At 45.7% G+C, this 27,724-nt stretch overlaps 1 protein-coding gene across 1 annotated transcript; it reads right to left on the bottom strand.

Annotated features, from left to right (window-relative positions):
* Positions 1-147: 147 nt before the first annotated feature.
* Positions 148-27,142, bottom strand: DNTTIP1 (deoxynucleotidyltransferase terminal interacting protein 1). The gene is made up of 13 exons (XM_066586455.1): positions 27,003-27,142; positions 23,624-23,694; positions 23,132-23,228; positions 22,102-22,200; positions 21,958-22,026; positions 13,534-13,590; positions 13,398-13,459; positions 11,904-11,949; positions 8,959-9,017; positions 8,818-8,878; positions 3,677-3,748; positions 2,443-2,498; positions 148-339 (listed from the first exon to the last, which is right to left on the bottom strand). The coding sequence occupies exons 1-13, from the start codon at positions 27,084-27,086 to the stop codon at positions 231-233; spliced, it is 942 nt and encodes a 313-aa protein (XP_066442552.1). The 5' UTR covers positions 27,087-27,142; the 3' UTR covers positions 148-230.
* Positions 27,143-27,724: the final 582 nt, after the last annotated feature.

Raw genomic sequence — 27,724 nt, 5'->3', positions numbered from 1 at the left:
AGCAGGGGGGAGAGAGGGAGAGAGAGATCTCCCCTCCGTTCCTCCCCGCTCTCCCCGTCGTAATGTGCCTTAGCGAGTATACTCGCTCATCACTAGTTGTGTGGTATGTAAAAGGTCTACATAAAACATGATGCTAGGTTTCATTCCTTAGTGGTCAGGTTTGTTTTATTATACAGTTCACATGTCATAAGCATTTCTAGATTTGTGGAGAGATGGTTAAAGAGAGCCAACTAATCATGCTCTGTTCTCATATGCTCCATGTACTTTCTCATCTTCTCAATCATCCATGGAGGGGCAGTGAAGGGTTTCAGCTCATCCAACCGCAGCTCCTTGTTGTCTCTATAAAATAACACATAGAACTGAGGAACGAGTCAAGGATCAAGTACATGAAGAGTTACAAACAAATATACAAGTAAGAAGCTGACATTTTGTAGCTTTTGGATTGTGTTATACAACTTATATCAATCTGTCCAGAGTCGTTCTGTTCATGGGCAGCTATCAAGTTACACTGCTGATCAGCAACGCTCAATATTGAGTATGGAATAAACTTCTTTGAGATGAGAAAAGAACATATCGGACAGCTTAAACTCTATAGTTAAAGGGGCTGTAAGGGATTTTTAAACTTATTTTATTTTTTTTAAACCAGGTCACCACGGCAAAAAACAATAAACCAGCTGATACTAACTTTTCCCTGGCCCCACATCTTCCACTGTCCCCTTCCATGTATTGTGTACAGACTGTAGCAGCCAGTGTGTACAGGATGTCCCAGGCTACTGCAGCCAATCACGGAGATCATCAATCGATTTTTGGCTGCAGCAGCCTGTGACGTTCCATACACAGGCTGCTGCAGCCTGTAAGCGATACTTCACAGGGAAGACCCAGAGCTGCCGATGGGGGACTTGCAGGGACCCAGGAGAGGTGAGTATTAGCTTGTTTAGTTTCTTGTTTTTTTAAACCAGGTCCTCAAGGAAAAAAATATTATCTTGGACAACCTCTTTAACAAGACAATGCAGGGACACACGTGGAAACCTGGTGTGAGGTGCAGCACTACAAACTTATAAGGCAGTAGGGAGGATAAAAAAAATCTTTTCATTGGATAAGATTCATAACGGCACAAAAACACGTTTCGAGGCCCGGGACTCTTCTTCAGTTCAGCTAGGATCATGCACTCTAGTAACAATTGGACAAATCAAGGATGCGATGATAACAGGTTAGGGGTATAACCACAATAAAGGGGAAAACGCGATAGTGGTAAACATGGAATTAAAAGGAAGTGAAAGGGGGAAGTGGGTAGAACATAAATTGCTTCCATAGATGTAGCCATCGTTGTAGAGAATTTAAATATTATCGCCATCCGATCGGGTCATACACAATCATTTTAACAATATCAGACCCTACATCTATTAACCTGGGATCTTAATGATCATCTTAGAACAATATGTCCTGCTTACGTAGATATGTCATTGATGTATGCACTGTAACACATCCCTTTTGTCTAATCATGCCATTCATGTACTGTATGAACCTTCAATGGATTACTTTAAATATCCCACAATATTTTATCTTCAGGTTTGCATTTTATTTTTTACCATTTCTATTTCTCCTTTCAGTTTCTTTTATTTCATATTTTCCCCTTTATGGTGGTCACACTCACCAATTTGTCTAACTATTATACCCCCAATTTATCTAGCTGTTATCGCATCCTAGATTTGTCCAATTGTTACTATAGTGCGTGATCCCAGCTGAACTGAAGAAGAGGTCTAGGCCTCGAAACGTGTTCTTGTGCCGTTATGAATCTTATTCAATAAAAAGAATATTCAGCCTTCCCATTGTCTTATACATTTGGAGTGCTGTGCTTCACACCAAGTTTCCACGTATATCCCCGAATCCGCTTCACAGTCTACCAAATATAGGCCTAAACTGGTTGGCAACAGCTCCACACACAAAAAACCTTATTCATTTTCAGGCAAAGGCCTCTATGGGGCATGAGCTATTCAGCCAAAACCACCACTACGGGGTTACAGTACCTCTTTTTTACTTGTCTTCATTAGAGATGGTTGAACGTGCTTATTTAGAGCAAGTACTGGAACGAGTATCGCTTTTTTCGAGTAACTGCCTACTCAGGCGAAAAGATTCGGGGGGGGGGGGGGGGGTGGAGCATGGGGGGTTGTAGAAGGGAGGAACAGGGGGGAGCTCTCCCCCCCCTGCTCCCCCTGAATCTTTTCGCCCGATTAGGCAGTTACACGAAAAAAAGCGATGCTCGTTCGAGTAATTGCTCTAAACGAGCATGTTCACTCATCTCTAGTCTTCACTCTTTAACTAGACAACTATAATAGAAGTCCCTATATCAGTCTGGTTATCGATGTAGTTTGATCTGCCATCTTGGCCTCAGCTTTGGCATCCGGTGGAAATAAAAGGTCTCACTAACTACTGTTCATATACCTGTATTCATCTGTAGTTGACAATTCAAGGATATCTTCTTCCAAAAGGAGATAAACCTAGGACATATAAAACATTAGTGTGAACAAGCAGAACTCGCACTAATAAACCAGGAGGAGGGATCAGGATGGCATGTGCCACCATGTGCCACCTCTCCTAATATGTCTGTTTTAGTAAATACTTGTATTGTTCATCAAATAATTCTGGAGTGTCTTTCCTTAGAGCCCTGCACCCTGTATGAATAAGCGAAGGGTCCTTTTACACGGAGCGAGAGTGAACATTGACAGAATTTGCTGGTTCGCTTGTACAGCCACTTTATACATGGAGAGAAGAGAATAGTTTACATTTTTTGTTCACTCAATAGTTCAGTCGCTCAGGGTACTGTACCAGCGAATGTGAGCGACTGAGCAATCGCCGTTTACACGTTACAAGTAGCGAACAACTGAACCATGATTTTTATGCCTGCATAAAAAGAATGACGACTGATAAGTGAATGAATTATCGTTTGTTGAATCGTTGGCTGTGTTTACACTGAACTGACCCAAAGATTTTGTGACCGACAATGGTTCTGTGCAAGAGGGCCCCGACATTGGCTGCTAACCAGTTGGGGGTGTCATTACACATTCTGACATTGTCAATATCAGGCTACATAGGAACACAGTCCTCGGACAAGGTAAATGGTAACACCTCCGTGTTTATTCATAAATATGCAGGAGCAATAACAGAGGGACGTACAGTGCTGAGTTATGGGGAACAGTGTTACAGAATTGTAATTTCACTGCAAATACAAGTAGTTCCTAAAACAGACCTGTCAGCTGAGGCGATCGGTGCTCTTTAATAAGGGCCATTTCGCACTAGCTCTTTTGCTTCCCGTTTAGCTGAGCCGTCGTGGAAACCGTAAAACGGAAAAAATACATTTCAGTTTTCCTGACCATAGACATGTATTGAAATTGAAGACCTTCAATTTCAATCATTTCTCAATTTTCCCGCCTCCATTACAGCACTGGAAACAAAGTGCAGACTGTCTCCAGTTCAAAAAAAGGAACAAAAATAATTTTTTTTTAACATTGTAGTAAATGGGAGATTGAAAAAAAGGAAAGCAATCCGTTCACTTCCATCTTGCACAAGTCTGTTTTTTTGTTAAAAAAAAAAAAAAAAGGGGTGAACTAAGTCTAATATTATCATTATTAAAAATCCCCTTTACCTGTTGTTTAAACGCTATAGCTCAGAAACGTACCATTTTACCGCCGGTGGCTCTCATGTGCTGTTTTTCTGTCAACCACTGCTTGTCCTGTGGGTCCACTGTATACTGCAATACAACAAGATGATGACATTACGGAAGAGCCACATAGGAGGATCTTCAGTAATTATAGACAATGTCAACGACATGGAAATCCTGATTATCTACTACATTCATCTCCTGAATATATGCACCCTTCTTACATATACCCCTAACATATAGAGTCACCAGTAAATTCTAAGAACTGAAATTGTTCTTTCCGTTTCGGACAAGCCCTGTGAGAGATGTAATTTAGATATCGCTCATCTGGCTTTCCCAGAAATGGATATAATTGAGAAATGACTAAAACACAAAATGTAATAATTCTGTAAATCAGGGGTGTCAAACTCATTTTCACCGAGGGCCACATCAGGCTTATGGTGACCTTCAAAGGGCCGAATGGAAGACAGTATAGTAAGGGCTCGTTCACACAAGCGTATTTGCGTACATAATATGCAGTGAATAGAAGCCATTGATTTCAGTCAGTTCATTCACATGATGTATATTTTCACACAGCAGGACCTATTTTGTTACGTACGACGCACCCCAATAGGCCATTGAAGTGAATGGGTTGCGCAAATACGTGGTGAATGCGCAGGAAACCTATGTATTCACTGCATATTTGGGCACCATCTCAGTGGGCCCATCTGCGTTCTTTTTGGCGTGCCCAAATATGCAGGCATTAGCGATTTTTGATTGCGCAAATACGTAGCGTATTTGTGCTACCGAAATACCCATGTGAACAAGCCCTAATAGTGACCCCCCCAGCAGCCACCATTAACCCTCCCCCCGTAGCCACCATTAACCCTCCCCCCGTAGCCACCATTAACCCTCCCCCCGTAGCCACCATTAACCCCCCCTCTCAGCAGCCATTAACCCCCCCTCTCAGCAGCCGCCATTAACCCCCCCTCTCAGCAGCCACCATTAACCCCCCTCTCAGCAGCCACCATTAACCCCCCCTCTCAGCAGCCACCATTAACCCCCCCTCTCAGCAGCCACCATTAACCCCCCCCTCAGCAGCCACCATTAACCCCCCATCAGCAGCCACCATTAACCCCCCATCAGCAGCCACCATTAACTCCCCCCTCAGCAGCCACCATTAACCCCCCTCTCAGCAGCCACCATTAACCCCCCCCTCAGCAGCTACCATTAACCCCCCCCCTCAGCAGCCACCATTAACCCCCCCCCTCAGCAGCCACCATTAACCCCCCCCCTCAGCAGCCACCGTTAACCCCCCCCTCAGCAGCCACCGTTAACCCCCCCCTCAGCAGCCACCGTTAACCCCCCCCTCAGCAGCCACCGTTAACCCCCCCCTCAGCAGCCGCCGTTAACCCCCCTCAGCAGCCGCCATTAACCCCCCCTCTCAGCAGCCGCCATTAACCCCCCCTCTCAGCAGCTGCCATTAACCCCCCCTCTCAGCAGCCGCCATTAACCCCCCCTCTCAGCAGCCACCATTAACCCCCCCTCTCAGCAGCCACCATTAACCCCCCCCAGCAGCCACCATTAACCCCCCCAGCAGCCACCATTAACCCCCCCAGCAGCCACCATTAACCCCCCCCAGCAGCCACCATTAACCCCCCCCTCAGCAGCCACCATTAACCTCCCCCCCTCAGCAGCCACCATTAACCCCCCCCCCAGCAGCCACCATTAACCCCCCCCCCTCAGCAGCCACCATTAACCCCCCCCTCAGCAGCCACCATTAACCCCCCCCTCAGCAGCCACCATTAACCCCCCCCTCAGCAGCCACCATTAACCCCCCCCTCAGCAGCCACCATTAACCCCCCCCTCAGCAGCCACCATTAACCCCCCCCTCAGCAGCCACCATTAACCCCCCCCTCAGCAGCCACCATTAACCCCCCCTCAGCAGCCACCATTAACCCCCCCTCAGCAGCCACCACTAACCCCCCTCTCAGCAGCCACCATTAACCCCCCTCTCAGCAGCCACCACTAACCCCCCTCTCAGCAGCCACCACTAACCCCCCTCTCAGCAGCCACCATTAACCCCCCTCTCAGCAGCCACCATTAACCCCCCTCTCAGCAGCCACCATTAACCCCCCCTCTCAGCAGCAACCATTAACCCCCCCTCTCAACAGCAACCATTAACCCCCCCTCTCAACAGCAACCATTAACCCCCCCTCTCAGCAGCAACCATTAACCCCCCCCAGCAGCAACCATTAACCCCCCCAGCAGCAGCCACCACATTAACTCCCCCCCAGTAGCCACCATTAGCCCCCTAAACCACATACTTACCTCCTCCTTGCTGTCTGCACTGCTTCCCCTCCGCTCACATATTAACATTTTCCACAGCACGTCTGCCCTATTCAGCAGTTCCAGCAACCTGATTGGTTGTTTGGGTTGGCTGATTCACCAATCAGGTTGCTGGAATTGCTGAATAGGACAGAAGTGTTGTGAAAAATGTTAATATGCCAGCGGGGAGCTGCAGCACCCCAGCTGGTAATAGCTTAGTGGTGAGCAGCGTCGGCACGCGGCGGGCCACATGAAACGAGGCAGCGGGCCGGATTGTGTTTGACACATGTGCTGTAAATTATATGTATTCTCCTATAGTACTATAAATATGTCTTAGAATTGCATTGCAGTTTTTTTCCCCTCATCTAATACAGTAAAGGGGTTGTCCGAAACACCTTACTGAGGTTTAATCATCTATTTATATTACTAGTAACATCTTTGTAACAGCCTTGGTTTTAAAAATATGATTGCAGTATGGTCATGTGCCCCCGCTGTCAAAAATCACTGCTTTTTTCCTGATAGGCTGCAGCAGTGAAGGGGAAGAAGATGGCTGGAAGTTTGGAGGTGTCTTAAAACTGCAGATGGAGGGGTGGGAACCAGAGAAATGGAGAGCAAGATGTAGACAGAGATCTGGAACTGAGCAGTGAACATGTGGTGGTGGAGTGATGGGAGGGGTTAGGAGAACAGTAAAAAGGGATTCACTTAAAATAAAATTAACCAAAAACTTTTAAAACTGTATGGTGACCAATGCTAAATATCTAACCAAAAGGCAGCGAAGAAGCATTAGAAGCTCTAATGTAAAAATAATAAAAATTACGTAAAAAGCAAATAAAAGCAGAAAAGGTGGAGACAGAGAGACTCATTGCCAAAGAGTAAAACTAACCCTAAACTGTTCTTCATCTAAATAGCAAAAGGATTAAAACGGAGAGTGTTGGCCCCTTAAAAAATAATAAGGGAGAAATTGTAGAGGGTAATGAGGAGAAACCAAATCTGCTACAAAGGTTTTTGTTTTTATTTTGCCAGTGTATTCATTCAGGAAAATGAAATGTCAGGTGTCCATTACAGGTCATTAGTCTAAGCCAGGAAGAAGTGCAGAGCCGCCTTAAAAAGATTAAAATAGACAAATCGTTGGGTCTTGATGGCATAAACGCCTGGTTTTAAGAAAGTTAAGTAGTGTGATAGAGAGACCGTTGTTTCTTATATTTAATGACTTTGTAGTGCTGGTTTCTGTTCCACAGCGTTGGTGCATAGCAAATGTGGTGCCAATATCCAAAAAGGGGTCAAGAAGCAAACCTGGAAACTACAGGCTTGTAAGTCTAACTTCTATTGTGGGTAAAATGTTTGAAGGGTTTCTGAGAGATGCCATCCTGGACTACCTCAATGAAATTAGCTGTAAAACTCCATATCAGCATGGGTTTTTGAGGGGCCACTCCTGTCAAACTAATCTGATCAGCTTCTACGAGGAGGAAGTTCTAGAATGGACGGGGAAGAGACAATGGATTTTGTATATCTTGATTTTCCAAAAGTGTTTGATACTGTGTCACATAAAAGATTGGCATATAAAATGGGAATGCTTGGTCTGGGTGAGAATGTGTGGAAGTGAGTAAGTAACTGGGGCAGTGATAGAAAGCAGAGGGTGGTTATTAATGGTACATACTCTGATTGGGTCACTGATACTAGTAGGATAGCACAGGGGTTAGTATTGCGCCTTATTGGGTCATTGATACTAGTAGGATAGCTGGTTGGGTCACTGATACTAGTAGGATAGTAGGGTTAGTATTGCGTCTTATTCTTTTTAATACATTCATTAACATTGTGGAGGGATTGTACAGTAAAAAAAAAAAAAATCAATTTTTGGAGAGGACAACACTATGTAAAGTAATTAACCCAAAAGGACAGCATATGGTTGAAAATGAATCTGGACAAACTGGGGGATTGGGCAGAAAAGTGGCAAACTAGGTTGAAACTTAACTGGATCAACCAGTGTCAGGAAGCTGCTGCCAAGGCAAATATGATCATGAAGTACATCACAGGAGGTCAAGGGGCACATGACAAGTCCCTGGTCAGACCACACAGGGAATATTGCGTATAATTTTGGGCACCGGTACAAAAGAAGAACATATCAGAGCTTAAGCTGGTTCAAAGGTGGCCAACTAAAGTAATCAATGGAATGGGCGGACTACAATACCCAGAGAGGTTATCAAAGTTGTATGCATACATCAGCTGCTATAGCACTGGCAGTGAACTTCGCATGTGCAGGCGCCTAAGAAATATAGTGGCTCTTGCGAATTCCACCACCAGTGATGTAAAAACGAACATGCAGCCAGAGCTGTGAAAAATTGTGTACATGATGCCAGCAGAAATTCAGCAATTTTGACAGTACAGACACGCAGAATAGAACATTTTTTCAATCATAAGACTGTTACCAAATGGTAGCATAAATAGAGGATTAAACCTTGAACATGGGTCTCTGACAAGGGTTCTATCCTGTTTCCTTGAAAATAAGACATACCCTGAAAATAAGACATAGCATGATTTTCCAGAATTTTTGAGGATGCAAAATGATTTTTAAGGCTTTTTGAGGATGCTTGAAATATAAGCCCTACTCCAAAATTAAGCCCTGCTAACAGTTAATTTAAAAAAAAAGTCAATTTAAATAGTGTTCAGGCAGCTATACATGTAAAAAAGTTAAACCTTTTTGAACAAAAATTAATATAAGACACTGTCTTATTTTTGGGGAAACGCGGTAGCACAGCCACATATCTAAATGTAAAAATTCTAGCATTTTGTCTGCCAGAAGAGGGAGCCTGCAGAATATGGATTCATACGGCTATAATTCAAGTTCAGTATACCTTAAACAGCTCTGGGTGTTTCAGATAAATCCTTCCCCTGGTCCCTCCCATTCCTAAAGCCCTAAAAAAGATATGAAGGAACAATTAGATTATGTTTGAGTTTAAATCAGCATAATGTTTATAAGAGCCCTCTCTTCTTACTTATTTGCCCGTGATCCCAGCACAAAGTTCGTTGTCTCATTCAGTCTAGCGGGGTCCCACTATAATGTAAGAAAAGAAGCAGTTTAATGGAGAAGTCAGGTGATAACAGAGACGTTTCATACAACACGTTCACAATACATCATGCAATGTTACAATACAAGCAGTCAAAGACAAATCAGTTCTAAAAGCCCGAATGCAAGTAATTTTGGTCCTGATGAAGTCCTCTACTTCCAGATCAATAGTGCTGCTCAAAAGAGGAAACGGACAGTTCATCTGTGGGAATACTAGACTTCCTCTTTCATAAAACATTAGTCTCATAAATTACGGCTTACTAAATCCCAAATTTAATGTTAAAGAGAACCTGACATGTTCTAAAGTCAGCGGGGTTGTCTTCATAGTTCCATAGCCTTGGCCCCACTGACTATGGCTGCTTTTTTTGTCATACTCAGCTCCATTTGCCCTTATGGGCTCAGCTTGGATCTGACTCCCCACTCTATCAAGTGGGCAGTCTCCACTACTCACTGTCAATGGGTGATGTCCCACTGTCAATCAAGTCAAACGCTATCAATAACAGTAAGCAGTGTGGACTGCCCACTTAACAGACTCAAAGCACCAGCAGCCAATAAGGGTAAATGGAAGTGAGTGTTAAAATATTATATAATATATAGTGTAGGGACTAGTGGTATAGTCAGGAGCCATGACACGGCCCACTAGCTTCCATATTTTGGCCAAAATGTCAATAAATACCTGGCATTTATAGCTTTAACTACTGCTGCTAGTGTTTGCGTATTGGCAGCTGTATGGTGTGATTATGCCCATGTGTCTTCTTACTATGTCCAATTGTCCCCGTCAGTGGTGACATGTGTTTGCATCCTAGGGGTGTGTAAGTTCCTAGGGGCAGTAAGAGCCCAGATCCGAAGACCGCTGGGCCGCCTTTTATTGGGGCAATGTTCCCGCTCAGGTAGGTACTTAGTAATCTGCCTTTGTAGAAGATAGGGAGAGGTGTTAATCGGTGGTTGTTTTACCTGGTGTTCCCTATCCTTGGTAATGTTCATGTTGGCCCAGTGCTCACTAGCCCACACAAACGTAACATAATGCCCCCCAGTTTTAAAGTAGAGGGGATTGTGTTAGTGACACATCTGTGTTACTAGTGGTCACGTGTGCCTGTTAGTCTCACGACTGTTGTGTTTTATTTCTGGTGTTTACTCAGAATGTAGTGTCTTTGCATGCATTTGTTGTAGCGTATTGCCCAGGCTTGCCTGAAGATGGTTTGGACACCTGCTGTCCCTCCTCACTTTGCATTCTGGGGTGCATGAATCGAGTAGTGTGTGGTATGGTGACCACACAGGTGTATACACCCGCAGGTTTCTCCTTATCCCTTTGCAGGTGCGGCTTCCAAACATCAGATGTTCTTGTGCGTTGTGCAGGCTGGTGATGCCGGCCACAGGTGTTTCTTGAATGCCAGGCGGGTGATGCTTGGCGCCCCTTCTCCTTGTACGGAGGGTGTGGTGGCTCCATATAGTTTTTGGTGTATTGGTGGTATGCATGACTTCTGAGTGGTGTTCATCTGTTATGTTATGCACTATGTTGTCTATTTGTTGTGCTGACTTTAGTATGGCACGATCTGTATTAGTATTCCCTTCTCCTGCTGACTGCCTGGCATCTGCACCAGGCCCGTATGGATAAGTCCTATGCAACGTTGTGTCAGCAGGAGATATTTCCATCTCTTTCCCCTCTGGACTTATGCCCTCTTTTTGCAGACTTCTGTGACTGAGGCCCGTTGTGTAAGGCGCAGTGGTCCTGTTTAGAGGTGCACAATTTGTTACTCCTTTCTATTTATCATCTTTGCCTTGGTGTCAGGGCCATTTTAGATAAATCCTATACAAGTGCGTGGTTTGGAGGAATTGTTAAATTTTTTTGCCTTCTTTATGTACTTTAAGGGTCCAGAGGCCCCTTTTTAAAGAAGGGGTAGTTTCACATCTGTCTCCTGAGATCTGTTGTACTACAGGTTCTCTGGAGCTTCCCTGCTCAGATGTGGGGGATTGTGCTGGCTGAGCGTGTGTGCCTCTAGTCAGCCCATCACTCCAGGTCAGTACACATAAAAGCTGTCTTCCCAGGTGTGGGCGTGTTCAGCTTTCTCTGTTCTCATTTCTCTCTCTCACTGTGTGGTGTGAGCAGGTTATACGTGTGGTGGCTGCAAGAAAGGTTTGTGTCTTGTGGTTTTATTAGGTCGCTTGATTCCTGGTTAGTGTAGGGACTAGCAGTATTGCTGCAAGCTATGACATGGCTCGCTAGCTTCCATATTTTGGCCAAAATGTCAACAAATACCTGGCATTTATAGCGTTAATATCTGCTGCTAGTGTTTGCATATCTGTCCAGTTGTCCCTGTCGGTGATGGCATGTGTATGCGTCCTAGCCTGGGTGTGTGGGTTCCTAGGGGCAGCAAGGGCCCAGATCCGAAAACTGCTGGGACGCCCCTTATTGGGGCAATGTCCCCGCTCAGGTAAGTCCTTGGTCATCTTCCTTTGTAGAAGATAGGGAGAGGTGTTAATCGGTGGTTGTTTCACCTGGTGTTCCCTATCCTTGGTAACGTTTGTATGGACCCGGTGCCCACTAGCCGGCACAAACGTAACAGGGCCCTTAGGTACAAAGTATTCCCCAATATCAAGAGCTTAGAGGAGTAGTAGCCACAGTGATCAGTAGATCATAAGGCGTCTACAAGGGACCACAACTGTAAGGTGACTACACCAATAAGAAAGCAATAGAAGAAATTATACATTTTGGATTACTTTAAACCGCAGTCCATACCCATCTTCCTATATAGTCCATCTATATAGCACTATTACACCAGCTTACTCTGCCAGTACAGGCTATGCAAGTCTCTCTACCACAAGTGCAGAAAAAGTGTATCAGCGCCTCCGTACACACTATGCTCAGAACTATACCTTTGGGCCTTCACGTCTGATAGGATCACCACCCTTCGGTTTTATACTGAAAAATAAAGAGAGCAAATAATAGAGAGAGAGTTTACATACTGCTAATATGCCATCCAACAAACATTATCTATAATACGTAGTACTGTATTTATAACTACACTATCGTACTGTCCTCCATCATACATGTCGGTGCTATGAGCCCTCACTCCAATGATCTAACTCCTATACTCTTTTTTTGAACAAATCCCATGCCCACATCCTGAAAAGTTGTAAAATAGGAGTCTTAGAGTAATTTGATTTGTTTAGAGCATAAAAACACTTTTTGTAATTTTTTGTTTTGTTTCCATGTGTCCCTCTTGATGAGCTCTGAACAGAATCAGTCTCCTCCCCCTCCGGCAGCTGACAATATAGGCTCTTACTTTTCCAGTAGAAAGAGTGGCCTCTTAGCTACACTACTATGCTACGACAGAGGCTCTGCTCCTTTCGAGATAAGCGGCACTGAAAGCTCTTTCTGTTGGCAGCTCTGCAGTGAACAGAGGATCACAGAGTCCTGGCTGTAAGGCGAGTGAGCATGTACTGCATTTCCCTGAAAATAAGACCGTGTCTTATATTAATTTCCCCCCCAAAAGAGGCGCTAGGTCTTATTTTCGGGGGATGTCTTATTATACATACCTAGCAGGTTTGGTCCAGGCCCTTCTCGCTGCTCTCCGGAGCTCAGACACACCAAGCCGTGGCATTGATTGGCTAATTCATAAATCCCACCTCCACAAAGTGATGGCTGTGATTGGCTGGGCAGTGGACGAAGAACCAATCAATGCAGCGCTCAATGAACCACTGCACTGATTGGTTCTCGAGCGCTAATCAGCCAATCACAGCCATTGCTTCATGGAGGTGGGATTTATGAATCCCATAATCAGGAAGTGATCTTCTGTGGGTGAACAAGGACTGCAGGATGCATAGGGGAGCCCTGGAGAGCAGCGGGAGGATCCAGACCGCATCTGCTTGGTAATGTATTCCTTTTTTTTTATAATGTAATGCAGCTAGGGCTTAGATTTCAAGCTTCCCTGAAAAATTAGGTTATGGCTTTTTTTTCGGGTAGGTCTTATAAATACCAGGAAATGCCATACTATGTAAATACATGATGTTATACGATCCGGTTAAGAGTAATGACTATTACACAACAAATAGTGCTCACTTTTCATGATATATGAGTATATACAGCAAATATGATATTTATGTGGAGAGAGCCCCTTTAAGCTCTGCCCATATGGACGTTGTTCTGCTGGCCGGCCTCCATTTTCCATTTAAATTTTAGCTACCCATTATAAAACCTTTTACATATGAAATAATGCAGAACAATATACATTTCCATGTTTACTTTCTTTATTTCTGCATGTTGTCGTGGGACATACAACATGCTACATGCATGGTGAAGACTCGCAGAGGGGAGCTGGAGGGGATCTAATCTGGAACGCTGCGGACGAGATGACTATTTATACTCACGATGTGAGTCCTGAGGCATTCCGCTCATTTAATGAGGCTTGTCCCGGGGGGCGCCCCTTCCTCTGTAATACAAACACGCTTTAGACACCCCCTTATAATGCAGACATAATTAGTGATCTCTTCAGTCGTTTACTACCTTTTTGGGCACTGGACTCCTCCGCAGAGATGACTCATCTTCTGCTATTTTGGATCTCTGAAGTAGAATACAGAAGGAAGAAAAAAAACCTAAGTAACTCTGCAAAATCTTATCTGCGCTTAACAAAAAGGACTCAACGGCTCTTTTTCTTAATTATAAAAGCAGACAATGATGGGCCGTGGGCATGACCCTTGTAATGTAAAGCGCATTAAGGCAAAGGGATTAACCCAATAATTCTTTATTAATAGCCAGCACAAGTAACGCGTTTCGGGGACGCAGTCCCTTCTTCAGAAATGGCTGGAGGAGCACTCCTTTCTATAGAGGAGACCTGATGCTTCCCTTGGTGATCGCCCAATTCCTTTCTGTGCCCGGGACTTCCTCCCTCTTACTCTCTTCTCTGCTGAAGTCTTCCCCTTGGCTGAACGAATTCTTTTGAAGTTTCTCTGCCAGGTCACCACTTAGTGAAGTACATCAATCCAATGTACTAATAAAAAACGGCAGGTAGAAGCACCAGATCCCTCAACATGCAGACAGCCAAAATGCTAAATGGCGGAGCATTGTGCTGGCCATTAATTAATCAATAAAGAAGAATTGGGTTAATCCCTTTGCCTTAATGTGCTTTACCTTACAAGGTCTGCGCCCACGGTCCATCATTTTCTCCCTTTTACGATTAAGTATCTTTATGCCCAGTTACCTACGGTGATGTTAATTGGACTGGCATCGCCCTACTAACTATTCTAGAACAACTACTCTCACTATCTGGATCACATCCATAACAGGAGTGGCTCCACCCATCTCTTCTCCCGTCAGCCCTCTTGACATGTCCGTTTTAGTAACTACTAATTCCTCATTAAATAATTATACAGCACATGTTCTGAGAAAATTTTCATTGTGCTGTTCCTCCATTATTCCTCCTGGCAGTATATAAATGGATAACTGGTTCTTACCCTTCCCCTTGTCTATGGTGCGTGTGCCTACACAGTCTGACGCTATGCAATCAGTACCAGACTAGCAGGCACAGAGAATAGTAAGGTCCAGTAACGAGTTTATTCAGACAACTGGATGTGAAGACCGCCAAACTGTGCAGATGGCAGTTGCTGATAAATGGGCGACTGCAGCACGGATCCGAACACTAGCTGGAGTTAAGATCAACCCACCAACAACTGTAAACTGATTGCTTAAAGGTGGGTTGCATTCTCAGACCCCCTTCCCATCCGCAATGCAGTGTGCTCCATTAACCCAATTTCACTACCAGCAACGACTAACCTGGTGTACCGCCAGACGCAACTAGACATATTAATAGAGAACAGTTGTGTTTAGTGATCGTTAATATATCCACCCTGTTGTGATTTCAGAGCACCAGACAGGTCCAATTCCCTAAGTCATGGCTCAGGGGCAATCAGTTATGACAGCAGCACTGAGCTCGTGGTCGTTGAAGGCACAGTGACTGCCTGCCAGTATGTGGGCAGAGTGGTATACCCTGATGTCATACCCTTCATGACCAATATCCAAAGTAGAATCTTCCAACAGGCTAATGCCCATCCACATACTGCAGACATAACAAGAAATGCCTTGTAAGGTGTCACGACCATGGATTGGCCCGTGCGGTCCACAGATTTATCGCCAATACATATGTTTGGGTCGCCATAGGTAGATGCATTATGGCACATGGACACTCACCACAAACTATATATCAACTGACTGCACTAAGTCATGGAGGCATGGAAAGACCTACCCCAACAAGATATCCGATCACTTATTGATTCAATGCCTGTAAGGATCCAAGAGTGTATAGGTGCCCATGGCGGGCACACGTCTTACTGAAACCTGTACCAAGCAGTATTAAGCTAGGCCTAATTCATTCTAATTTGCCATCATGTATTCTAGGTACGACTTAGTGTTTACTATGTTTCTTGAAATTCCAACAATTCCTCCAGGGTGTAACGCTTTCAGATTCCACTAATGTGTGATCAAAGGCACTTTGCATGTTAGTAATTCAACACTTCAGATAAGTACGATCAATTATCCAGACATTGTATCCGTGTATAGTACATAGCGGCAGCTGCAACGATTCAGAAACCATTCCTTCATCAGCCCAAGCACACACATCACACCCATGAAAGGCCGAAGTATTCAAATATTGCATTATTTATCCCACAAGTTGAACATCGTAAACAAAAATAGTACATAATACATTTCCGTACAAAAACCCCCATAAATAAATAGCGAACAGAAAGTCATACCCCCAAAAGGTACGAATGAAAACTACAAGTCACCGTGCAAAAGAACTGCTCCATTAACAGAAAAATAATAAAAGCTACGGAGCTCACATTTTTAAAAGAACCACATTTTTTTAAAGAAAAGGATCTTTTAAATTCTTAAAAGTAATAAAACATTAAAAATTGATTTTCGATTTCATATTGCTGCACCCGCACCGACCTGCAGAATAAGGCTAACAGGTCATTTTTGCTGAAGTGTGAATGTAGTAAAAATACATCCCAAAAAACAAGTGTAAAATTGTGCTTTTTTTCCCCCAGTTCCCATCACTTAAAATTCTTTTAACGTTTTTCAGAACATTAGATGGTATTCGAGTTGAGCTTTTCATAAAATTCGAGAGCTCTACTCGAGTAACGAACTCCAGTGACTACAATGGGAGACTCAAGCATTTTTGTATGTGGGATGCCGGATGCCGAGCTTTTTTTTCCCTTGGTGTCGGTCTCTCTCCCCCTCCCCCTCCCCCTCTCCCTGCCAGACAAAAAATTTGCCATTGACGCGCACGCTGCGTCGCGGTGGGGAGGGGCCAAAACAGGCACGTCACAGCAGGGAGGAGCCAAAAACTGGGGCGGGGTGATGCTCATTCGAGTATGCTAATTAAGAAATACAACTTGACCCCGAAAAAGAAGTCCTCACACAGCTATGTAGACACAAAAATAAAAAGGATTAGAACTTTTGAAAAGTGGAGATGAGAAAAGAAACCTTCAAAATAATGGGAACATCTATGGGCAGCGCCCTGGCTGCTAGATGTTAATATAGATCCTCTACTGACAGATTAAAAAAAAAAAGTGTTCGTATTTCCACTGACTGCTCGAGTGAACAAGCACACTATGTCATGGTTTGCTCAAGCGAACGATTTCTTACTCCAGGCAAAAACACCGTAACTTGCCGAAAATGCTAATGCTTCCTAAAATGCTGTACCTGTTGGAGCATACAGAAGCCCCACTCCACACCCAGAGGTTTATCTTACTGATCCCCCTCGTTATCTAGGAGACCACAACTTAAATGAGTCTTTGTTACAGAGATCTAAGGAGGATGCCTACCTGGCCGAACAATTCTGATTAGTTTTTACTTCAACTTAAAGTGAACCTTCGGGCCTGGACAAATAAAGATGGCTGCACCCGCTTCTCTGACTACCTGATGTATACCAATGCACAATGTACATTAGTCAAAGCCACTACACCTGCTTTGATTAACCAATGCCGCCCATGTGAGCAGTGCTTGCCAGTAGGAGCAGCATGTAGTGTCTTAACCCTTTCCAGTCCAATGTCGGGCCTGCCCCAACATCATCATTTTCCTCCACAGCTCCGATGTTGGGGCAGGCCCGACACTGCAGTGCAGGAGTGGATCTGCACCCGATCGGCAGACACATTGGGCGCAGATACACTCCTGCACTGTTCCCCATCGAGGACCCCCTAGGAGAAGGCAGAAAGGGTTTTTAACCCTTTCTGCCTTCTCCTTTACAAATTACATAGCGCTCAATTAGCGCTATGTAATGCATAGAGATTCCGGCCGGCGATCATGTGACCGCCGGTGTTACCTGACCCCCGGCGGTCACATGAACACCGAGCCGAGAGCCTGCACTGTGGGACCTGCTTACCTGACCGGCGTCTTGCGCGTTCTCCTTCTGTCTCCCAGCTCGGCGATCGTTTGACCACCATGTGCCACCTGACCCCAGCGGTCACATGATCGCCGAGCCGGGAGGCAGAAGGGGAATGCGGAAGACGCCTGACAGGTAAGCAGGTCCCCCCCCCCACAGTGCAGTGAGCACCTGCACCCTCCTGAACTCTGTCAGTTCAGGAGGGTGCAGGGAAAATGTATTTTTCCTCACCCATTTTCCCCAGCTCCAATTTATTTGGAGCTGGGGAGAATGGGTGAGAAAAAATAAATGGATTGGAAAGGGTTAAGACTACCAATGCATCCTATGTTTACTGTGCATCAGGTAGTCAGAGAAGCGGTTTGGCCATCTTTGTTTCTCCAGGACTGGAGGTTTGCTTTAAACATGCACTTTTTTGTCAATTTGCTTCCCGCCCCTTACCTATTTCCTCATATCTACTTATGAAGAGCAGCCATCATGTCCGCAGCCTCCCTGAGTATTGCAGCTTTTTTTGTCTCTACTTAAGGGCTCCTTCATACTAGTGATGAAATCATACGAGATTTGTGCATTGCAGGATGCACAAATATGAAATCCATTCTTCTGAATGAGTTCATTCACATTTGCGATGATTTCCTGCATAGCACCGAGTTGCGATGCAGAAAACAAGTCGCAGTACGTTCTTACTTTTGGCGATATGCCCATTGTCTTTAATGGAGCTGACGGCAGCAGCACCGGCCCCATTGAAACCAATGCGAGAACATGACTATCCCCTGATGTGGCTGTGACAGCTGCAGCAGCCGATTCCTTCGGCGATCTTCTCCCATTTATTTCAATGGGGCCGGGGCTGATCAGGTTAGGTGTGACTTTTTCCATGTTTTTTATACAAAACTGAGCAGATTTCAATTTTAATTTTTCTCCCCCTTTAACCCTCGTAGATTTCATAATATGCTGTCAAATGTCAATCCAGCTAGATTGTAAAGCAATATCCCTATTATAAGGTGGTTGTGAAACATCTATCAATGACTTCCAGTATCTACAGGATAGGTTGTCAGTAGCAGATTGGCAGTGGTCTGCCGTTCAGAACCCCCTGACAGATCAGCTGTTGTCCCGTCGGTGCTTGTGTGTACAGTTATTTTTCTGGTGGAAACCTACAGCTCCCTCTAGCAGCCTGGCCTGGCATTGCACACTGAGCCCCACTGAATGGAGCTGCCTGCAGAAAAACAGCTCTGTACATACAGACACCAGCTCAGTATAACAGCTGATTGCTGGGGGTTCCGAGTGGTGGACCCCTGCCAATCTGCTATTGATGACGTATCCCGAGGACAGGTCATTGATAACTAGGAGTTGGAGAACCCGTTTAAAGGGGTTTTGTCACTAAAACAAAACCCCGTCCCCAGCTGGGCCCTGCCTAAAATAACAAGTGAGGGGACACTCACCTCTTCTTGAGCCCCAAGACACATCTATCTGACAGCCGGCACTGGCATTGGCTTCCAGGTAGACAGGCCGGATAGAAGCATGTGACCGTAGCAGCCAATCGGAGGCTGCAGAGTCACCATCGGAACTCCTGGCACCAGCGCTCATATCCTGGACGCCATGATACCAGGAATTTGGGGAAGTGACGCTGCGGCCTCTGATTGGCCATAGCAGCCACGTGCTTCTGCCCAGGCAGTCTACCCAGAAGCCACTGCCAATGACAGTAGCGTCCTGGGGCTCCAAGAGAGGCGAGTATACCCCTTGTTTGTTATTTTAGGCAGGGCCCAGCTGGTGAATGGGGTTTTGTTTTAATGATAAAACCCCCTTAATGTATTTAAATTAAAATCGCCGTGTTTTTTTTACTTTTGTGAAAGTTTTTATTACTGACAATTGCATGCACGCATTCTTCCCGGAGTAATAACAGAGGAATAGCCCGACTCAGAGTTCTAAGAAAAGACGCTCCAGAATTGTTATATCATAAGTATTTACTAAACCAGACCAAATAACAGGCCCTATATGACAACAGTAAAGCTGTAATTATGTTGTGTGACACCACTGCATGGATTCCTTCTGCTTGGAAGGATAATCCGATACTGCAGTTAGTGACATGATGAAGCATTAGCCATTCTAAGTGATCCATCATAAGAGCACCGGAGTCCATTGAGATTAGTGAACCGATATGTAGACACTGCAGGCACAATCTTAGGAGTGTTCACAAGACTTTAGAAAACTGTAAGAGATGTTACTCATATTTTAGGGAAGCACAGTACTGTGCAAAAGTTTTAGGCAGGTCTGGAAAAATTACTACAAGGTAAGAATACGTTTGAAGTGTTACTAGTTTATTTTTGTCAATTAATAAAATGCTAAATAAATAAGAGAGAAATCCAAATCGCACCAATATTTGGTGTGACCGCCCTTTGCCTTCAAAACAGCATCAATTCCTCTAGGTACACTTGTACACAGTCTTTGAAGAAACTCGTCAGCGAGGCTGTTCCAGATATCTAGGAGAACTAAGCACAGATCTTCTGTGGATGGGGGCTTGCTCAAATCCTTGTGTTTCACTTCCAGGACTCCTTGTTCTTCTTTATGCTGGTAGATAGTTCTTAATGACATTAGCTGTATGTTTGAGGTTGTTGTCCTGCTGCAGAATAAATTTGGAGTCCATCAGACGCCTCCCTGATGGTATTACATGATGGATAAGTATCTACCTGTATTTCTCAGCATTCAGAACACCATTAATCCTGACCAAATCCCCAACTCCATTTGCTGAAATGCAGCCCAAACTTGCAAGGAGCCTCCACCATGCTTCACTGCTGCCTGCAGACACTCATTGTACCACTTCCTACCATGCTTCACTGCTGCCTGCAGACACTCATTCTACGGCTCTCTACTGCCTTCTGCTACAGCTAAATATTTCAAATTTTGACTTATCAGTCCACGGCCCCTGCTGCCATTTTTCTGCAGCCCAGTTCCTATGTTTTTGTGCATAGGTGAGTCACTTGGCCTTGTTTCCATGTCGAAGGTATGGCTTTTTGACCGCAATTCTTCCATAAAGACCACTTTTGGACAGACTTCCCCAAACAGTAAATGGATGTACCTGGGTCCCTCTGTTGTCTGCCAGTTCTGCCAAGCTGATGACTTTGTTGGACATATTCTGATTTAGAGGGAAGTAACCATGATGTGTCTTTCATCTGCTGCACTGTTTCCTTGGCCGACCACTGTGTCTACAGTCCTTAACGTTTCCCGTTTCTTTGTGCTTCTTCAAAAGAGCCTGAACATCACACCTTGAAACCCCAGTCTGCTTTTAAATCTTTACCAGGGAGATACCTTGCTGATGCAATATAACCACCTCGTATCTTGTTGCTGTGCTCAGTCTTGCTATGGTGTATTATGACCTGTGACATGAAACTGTCTTCCACAACCTCACCTTTGTAGCAAAGTTTGGCTGTCCCTTACCCAGTTTTAAGCTTCCTACACAGCTGTTTCTGTTAATGACTGTGTTTCAATGTACATATGAACCACCACCTGTTTGGTATAGTTGGTTAATCATACACCTGACTATAATCCTACAAAATCCCTGATTTTGTGCAACCGTAGCTTGATGTTTTGATGCTGTTTTCAAGGCAAAGGGAAGTCAAACCAAATATTGATTTGATTAGATTTCTCTTGTTCAGTCACTTTGCATTTTGTTAATTGACAAAAATAAACCATTTACACTTCTATTTTTGAAAGCATTCTTACTTTACATTTTTTCACACCTGACAAAAACCTTTGCACAGTACTGTAGATTTACAACTATTCCCCAGTATAGATCTATTCAACTGCTCAACTTACAAGTGGGAGAGATTCAAGTAATGGGACAGCAGCATGAAAACTCATATACCCTGCATCGGTTTTCCTACAAATGCAGTTTACCTCATTGGATTCAGGCTGTTCTAATGGTAGCCTCTCCATGCATCACACACGGGAGACACAGAGCCTGTATTATGTGAAAGGTGTTGAATTTCCTTGTGTGTGCTTTTTCCTTTACATCAATCGCTCCTGCTCATAAGAGAACAATGTAGTTAAAGGAGTTGTCTGGGATTAGAAATAAGGGTCCACTTTTAACAGAAACCACTTTTTTCCCATGGACTGTATCTCATACTGCGGCTCAGCCCCATTCACTTGAATGTTACAATTCACAATCCATGGACAAGTGTGAGGCTGACTTTTCTAATCCTAGACAACCCCTTCAAGTATACTGGGGAATTATTCTGAATTAAATTCCCTACTATATACATGAAGGCAGGCTTTAACCCTTTGCAATCCAATTTTGGATTCAGGGTTTTCCTAAGGGGCTTTCTCTTTCTGCTATTATACAATGGCGCCATCTGCTGGCTAGAGCCAGTACTGTGGTATGTGGCACGTTGAAGAAGCCCCTGACAACAGAGCGGTCAGTAATCTACCGTAAAAATACCCTGCCGGGCGTCTTCCGACATTGAAGCTGTACAGCCTTCAATCAGAATCTCTTTAAATGTCAGACAGTGGACTGGAAGGGGTTAAACGCCACCTTAAAATAGCAGCACTAACTCTCATCTCACCTTCAAGGAGCTGCCCTCTAACAACGGTTTCACTGCTGCTTTCTCTCGGTCTGCAAATAGTACCTTTGCCTGCATAAGAGAACAGGACAATGGTTAGTAGGTGGATGCAGTGGTCTGTCCAGTAAACTACAGGACTAACCTTACCTGCTCCAGGCAACTGCGACAAGTCTCTCGAATCAGCTGCTCCGGGTCCACCTGATCCCCGATATTATCTCTCACATTTATGGCTGCTTTCTGAAAGAACTGAGAATAAAAGACAATTATAAAGGTCTCGGCGTAAGGTCAGAATCAGATGGCCAAGTAGGAGTTGCACCTGAGATTTTTGGGTGCAACTCACATCGGACAGCGCAAGGACACATATCAGTGCGTTGTCTGATGCAAGCGGGCAGTGGACATTGCATGTTCAATTTAAGTCCATAACCAGAATAGGACATGCTGCAAGGTTTTTTGTGCGGCCCATCGGTCTGGTGAATAAAAACTCTCATGTGACTAGCCTAATTTGCTATAATGGGTCCGAGTGCTGTCCATGAAATCCACAGATAGCACTTGGATGGGAAGATCGGTCATGGGTAAGGGCCCCAACAGGTGAGAATATGAAAGCAACCCTCACGTTTTGGTATAAAAGCCTGTGTCAAGGCAGAGAGGGAAAGTGGACTATTACCTGCAGCTGTTCTCCTCTGCTGTCCCTCCAATCCACTGGTTTCGAGTCCCACTTTCAACTATCAAAAATGGCTGCAGCAATTTCAAACTACCTAATGCATACTATGCACTGCTCTCTGATTGGCAGGGCTGATCACATGAGCAGTTGTGGCCAATCAGAGAGCAAATATCATCTAACACTACCAAGCACTTTGGGGAATAGACAGTCTAAATATTGCCAAAAAGTGAGCTTAAAGTAAGTGACTAGCGAGTAAATTCTCGCTTATCACCCAGTTGGTGGCTAGAGCAACTGTTGCGTACATTCACTCTATTGGGCGTCTATTTGGACGAAAGTTATCCTGTTTAAAGCCACTCTAGGGCCTACAACTGCACTGAACCCAACGCAGTCTGACAACACACAAGGCTGACATAAACCGCGGGACACATACACATCTGGAGGTGAAAAGATCTCTTGCCTTCTATAAAGTTGCCTTACGACAGATCCTGAAGCATAGTAATTGAAGGCCAACTTTACCTTCATGTATTTATTGAAAACACCTTGAATTTCTTCATTGATGCTCGGCTGCAGAACGGCACGCAGCAGATCCATGGACACGCCGGGGTCAGTGAAACTGAAAGTCACAATATATACAGATTAGAGATGAGCGAGTATACTCGCTAAAGCCAATTGCTTGAGCGAGCATTGCCTTTAGCGAGACGAAAGGTTCGGGTGCCGGCGCGGGGGAGCGGTGAGTAGCGGCTGTCAGCAGGAGGGAGCGAGGGGGGGGGGGGGGGTAGGGAGAGGGAGAGAGAGATCTCCCCTCCGTTCCGCCCCGCTCTCCCCTGCAGCTCCCTGCCTGCCGCCGGCACCTGAACCTTTTGTCTCGAGCGGGCAGGTACTCGCTAAAGGCAATGCTCGCTCGAGTAATTGCCTTTAGCGAGTATACTCGCTCATCTCTAATACAGATTCATCTCAGGAGAAACAGAGAATGTACAGACAGGATATTAGATCTATTCTAACACTTACCTGACTGCAACATGAGCACGGCGCCCCCTACGCTGCACTTGCCGATGCTTGATCATAATATTCCATGGGTTCTACAAAAAGTAAAACATAGAACAATGAGGTCTTCGGACAGAGCCGCCACATCCCAGGAGCCAATACAAATATATTCCTGCAGCCCAACTCTTGAGGTCTACGAATCGACTTATTGGCCAGAAAGAAGTCAGATTAGTTTTCAGTATTTTGTGTACCCCCTAACGCCAGTGATAGACAAGAGTAAATGGACAGACCCCCATTAACCAAGTCAACTAGTGAGCAAAAGGAGCACCCAGTAACCACCTACCTACTAAATCAGATAATTAGGTGGAGAAACGCAAGGAGAGTCCTGCCAGTCAATGGGCACGCACAACTATGTATGCCGCTTTGTTATGTGTGAATCTCTTGTGCGCGGGCACGCAACAAGTGCATGATTCTATGTGAACTTGCCGCATGCTGCCAATCCCCACGTACTATCTTGGCGTGCATAATACGCGCCTGTGGCATATACGTTGCATAGGTTCAAATAGTCAATTGTAGCTTGTTAAATTATGCTGTAGATGCTCACATTAGATTTCACCTCTTGAAAAGAGCCAAATGAAATCCAGATGTAATGCTTGAAAATTCTGCCACAGCAGGAAAAGCCACAGTGGTTTTTCCACGACGCGTGGTAAATTAAAAATAAATAAAATCTTGCTATTTGTATAGCGCCAACGTATTCCGCAGCGCTTTCAATGACTTATTACCCCCCACCAAGCTGGGTACTCATTTAACTGGCCTCGGAAGGATGAGTCAACCTGGAGCTGGCTACATGAACAATGCGGGGATTGAACCTGCAACCTTCAGGTCTGCTGCCTTAACACTGCACCACGAGGACGTTCCTAACACTGATGGCCTATCCTAAGCACAACCACACAAGCAGTACTAGGCAGGGCCAAATGTACAGACAAGCCGCTGTACCGATGTAAGCAATGATAAGTAAACAGTACTTGGATGTCAGGCCCGACCAATCAAATATGGCGATTCTATCCTGAGGATAGGCAGACAACGTTAAATCCCTGGACATCCCCTTTATAGGGGTTGCACCAAAATCTAAAGTTATACCCCATCCAGAAGATAGGGATTGAGTTAATGATCAATGGGGTTCCAAAAAAACCTGAGAACAGGAGACGCCACGGTCCCCACATGCATGAAGCGGCGGACACACTTGTGTGCATCCTGCTCCGTTCATTTCAACGGCAGCGCCAGAAATGGCCAAGTACAAGTTATTGGCAATCTCCGGCACGGTCACTGACAGTGTGCGTGTGTGTTCTCTGCTTCATTCACATGGAGACCACAGGGACTCCCGTCCTTAGGACTCGGGAGGGTCCCAAAGGCCAATCAGAAAGTTATGTCATGGGTAGGGGATAACTTTCGAATTTGGTGGCTCCTGCCCAGCATCGCTGCTGGCCACCCTCAGGCTGCTCTCACACAGCCCGCTTCTTACTGTGATTAGCGCGGCGTTCGAAATGCTGCGCTAATCACAGTACAGCGCTCCTATTGATTTCAATGGGTCTTCGCAGACCAGGGCTCAAACATGGCGTTTCTGATATCGCGATTTTCAAGCACTGTCTGCTCTATTTTAGAGAACCTCATTACTAGAGATGAGCGAGCCTACTCGGCCACGCCCTTTTTTCGCCCGAGTACCGCGATTGTCGAGTACTTCCGTACTCGGGCGAAAAGATTCGGGGGGCGCCGTGGGTGAGTGGGGGGTGGGGGGGTGGGGAGAGGGAGAGAGCTCCCCCCTGTTCCCCGCTGCTTCCCCCTGCTCCGCCATGCCTCCCCCCGCCCCCCGAATCTTTTCACCCGAGTACGGAAGTACTCGAAAATCGCGGGGCTCGATCGAGTAATTACTCGAAACGAGTAAGTTCGCTCATCTCTACTCATTATGCATCACAATAATGGGGTGCGTTGAAAAACGCCACTAAACGCAGTAAAAAAAAAAAACGCCTGTGTGAGAGTGGCCCAAGTACAAAAGGAGTCATGGAATCTTCATTCACCGGACCACCAGGGGTCCCAGATGTTAAATTCCCACCAATCATACTATTATGTCCTGGCGGGCGGCTACAACACTATCCGATGGGAATACCCCCTTGAGGGCTTATTCAGACAGGCGTATATCGGTTGGGTTTTCACGCCCAGCCAATATACGCTGTCCCTCTCTGTAAGGGGAGGAGGCGGGACTAGATCGAAGCAGTGCACTGAGCTCCCGCTACCTCTCTGCCCCTGTTTGCAATGGGAGGGGGCAGAACCTAGCTCCGCCCCTGTCCCTCCCTTTGCAAACAGTGGCGAGGGGCGGAGCTCAGTGCACAGCTCCCGGCCTGCCTTCCCCCCTTACATAGAGGGACAGCGTATATATCGGCCGGGTGTGAAAACCCGACCAATATACGTCCGTCTGAATAAGCCCTAAACCCCACTCAGGGACTCGGATCCGTGCGCAATACTCTGTGGGCGTTATACAGCGGTCACACCAACCGCACCACCAGGGTCTCACCCCGGTAACTGGTCAGGAGACGATAAGCGCAGTCAGGGCTCTTTTACACGGAACGATTATTGTTCAAAAAAATCATTGGATCGTGTGAATCTGAGCAATAATTGTTCAGTGTGAACACGGCGACGATTGCGTGAAAATTATTCTGCTTTTCGTTCATAAAAATCATTTGTTCACTCGTTTACACATCATTGCGTGTAAACAGCGATCTTTAGTCGTTCGCATTTACTGGTACAGCGAATGAGAATGATACATCTGCCAGTATAAACACAAGCGTACACGGTCAGCGTTCGCTTGTATGACAAGTCGCTCTGCGTAATAGGAGCCTCAGGCCGGCTGCATGCAACTGGTGGGATTCTGAAGGTGGGATCCCGCGGTAGAATCCGCCCCTGAGCCCGGCCGGTGACGCCGCATATCTGTCCGTAGTCCTTATATTCAGCAGTGCGGATATGCCGGTTGTCGCACATGCGCAGTACAGATTATGCTGCGCCGTCACTAGGCGATGATGCCGATCCCGCGTCTGTTGAAGTCAATGATGATTGCGGAAGGGCAGCGGGTCGGACAGCATCCATTGACTTCAACAGGAAACCTTTCGCCCCTCCAGATTCCGCAATGCTACTCCGCCCGTGTGCAGCCGGCCCTAAACTATAAATGCATATTGTGAAATGGAGAAACCCTCCAGCCGGTTAGTCGTGGCGTCATTTTCTGCACATTAGTGTTCACTTTAGCAATGGCCTTGGAATCCTATCACTCACACAGACATGGCCACCAGCAGCCAGGTACACACAGACTATCACTCCAACAGCCCGCCCTATCTGTGTGTCCGGTCATACTAACCGGGGATGTCCGGTCCCCGGGGTCGCCATCCTCCTCTCCGCCGCTCTGGCCCTTCACATCGGAATCGTTACTCGTCCCCATCATTAATTTCGGTCAATCCCGGACATCACAACACCGGCGCGATGACGTCATCCGGAAGCGACCTCCTCCTGTAACCACGGCAACGGCCGCGGGCTTCATCTTCATTGCATCACTGGGCAGCTTTCTCCTGTGTGCTGCGTGCTACAAATAAACATTCTCTTGTGCTGTGTGGTCTCATCCTGCTCCCCCCCCCCCCCCCCCCGTCTGTAACCTTCAAGGGCAGATACATTCTATTCATGTGCACATTTATTACACTAATACAAGGAAAAGGGCTGTTGCCATAGCAACTAACCAGGGCGCAGGTTATCCTAAATTCTGAAGTTACCCCCTATGGGATGCCTTTATGATCCGCTTAGACCCCCATCGATCCCAAAACCGTGGGTCCTGTGTCCGTAGTCCTCGCCACTGTGGGCTTTCTGCACCCTCTGCAGTGAGGAGGGGATTGGAGTGGCGGTTGCGCATGTGCGCTGACACTCCATTCCGCTTTCAGTGGACTGCCGGAGATAGTCGAGGTACAAGCACTTGCAATTTTCATTAGCCTCAGGCCAGGCTCACAGGACCGTACGGTGATACGCTGCATTAAAAAAAGGTCGCCCAGTTTTACCGGTGCAAGGAATTGCGTATTGTCGCGTTTTTGCCTG

This window comes from Eleutherodactylus coqui, chromosome 13 (genome assembly GCF_035609145.1).
Source record: "Eleutherodactylus coqui strain aEleCoq1 chromosome 13, aEleCoq1.hap1, whole genome shotgun sequence".
NCBI classification, from domain to species: Eukaryota; Metazoa; Chordata; class Amphibia; order Anura; family Eleutherodactylidae; genus Eleutherodactylus; species Eleutherodactylus coqui.
Note: the sequence above shows the minus strand (reverse complement) of the source record. Positions and strands in the feature narration are given on the sequence as shown.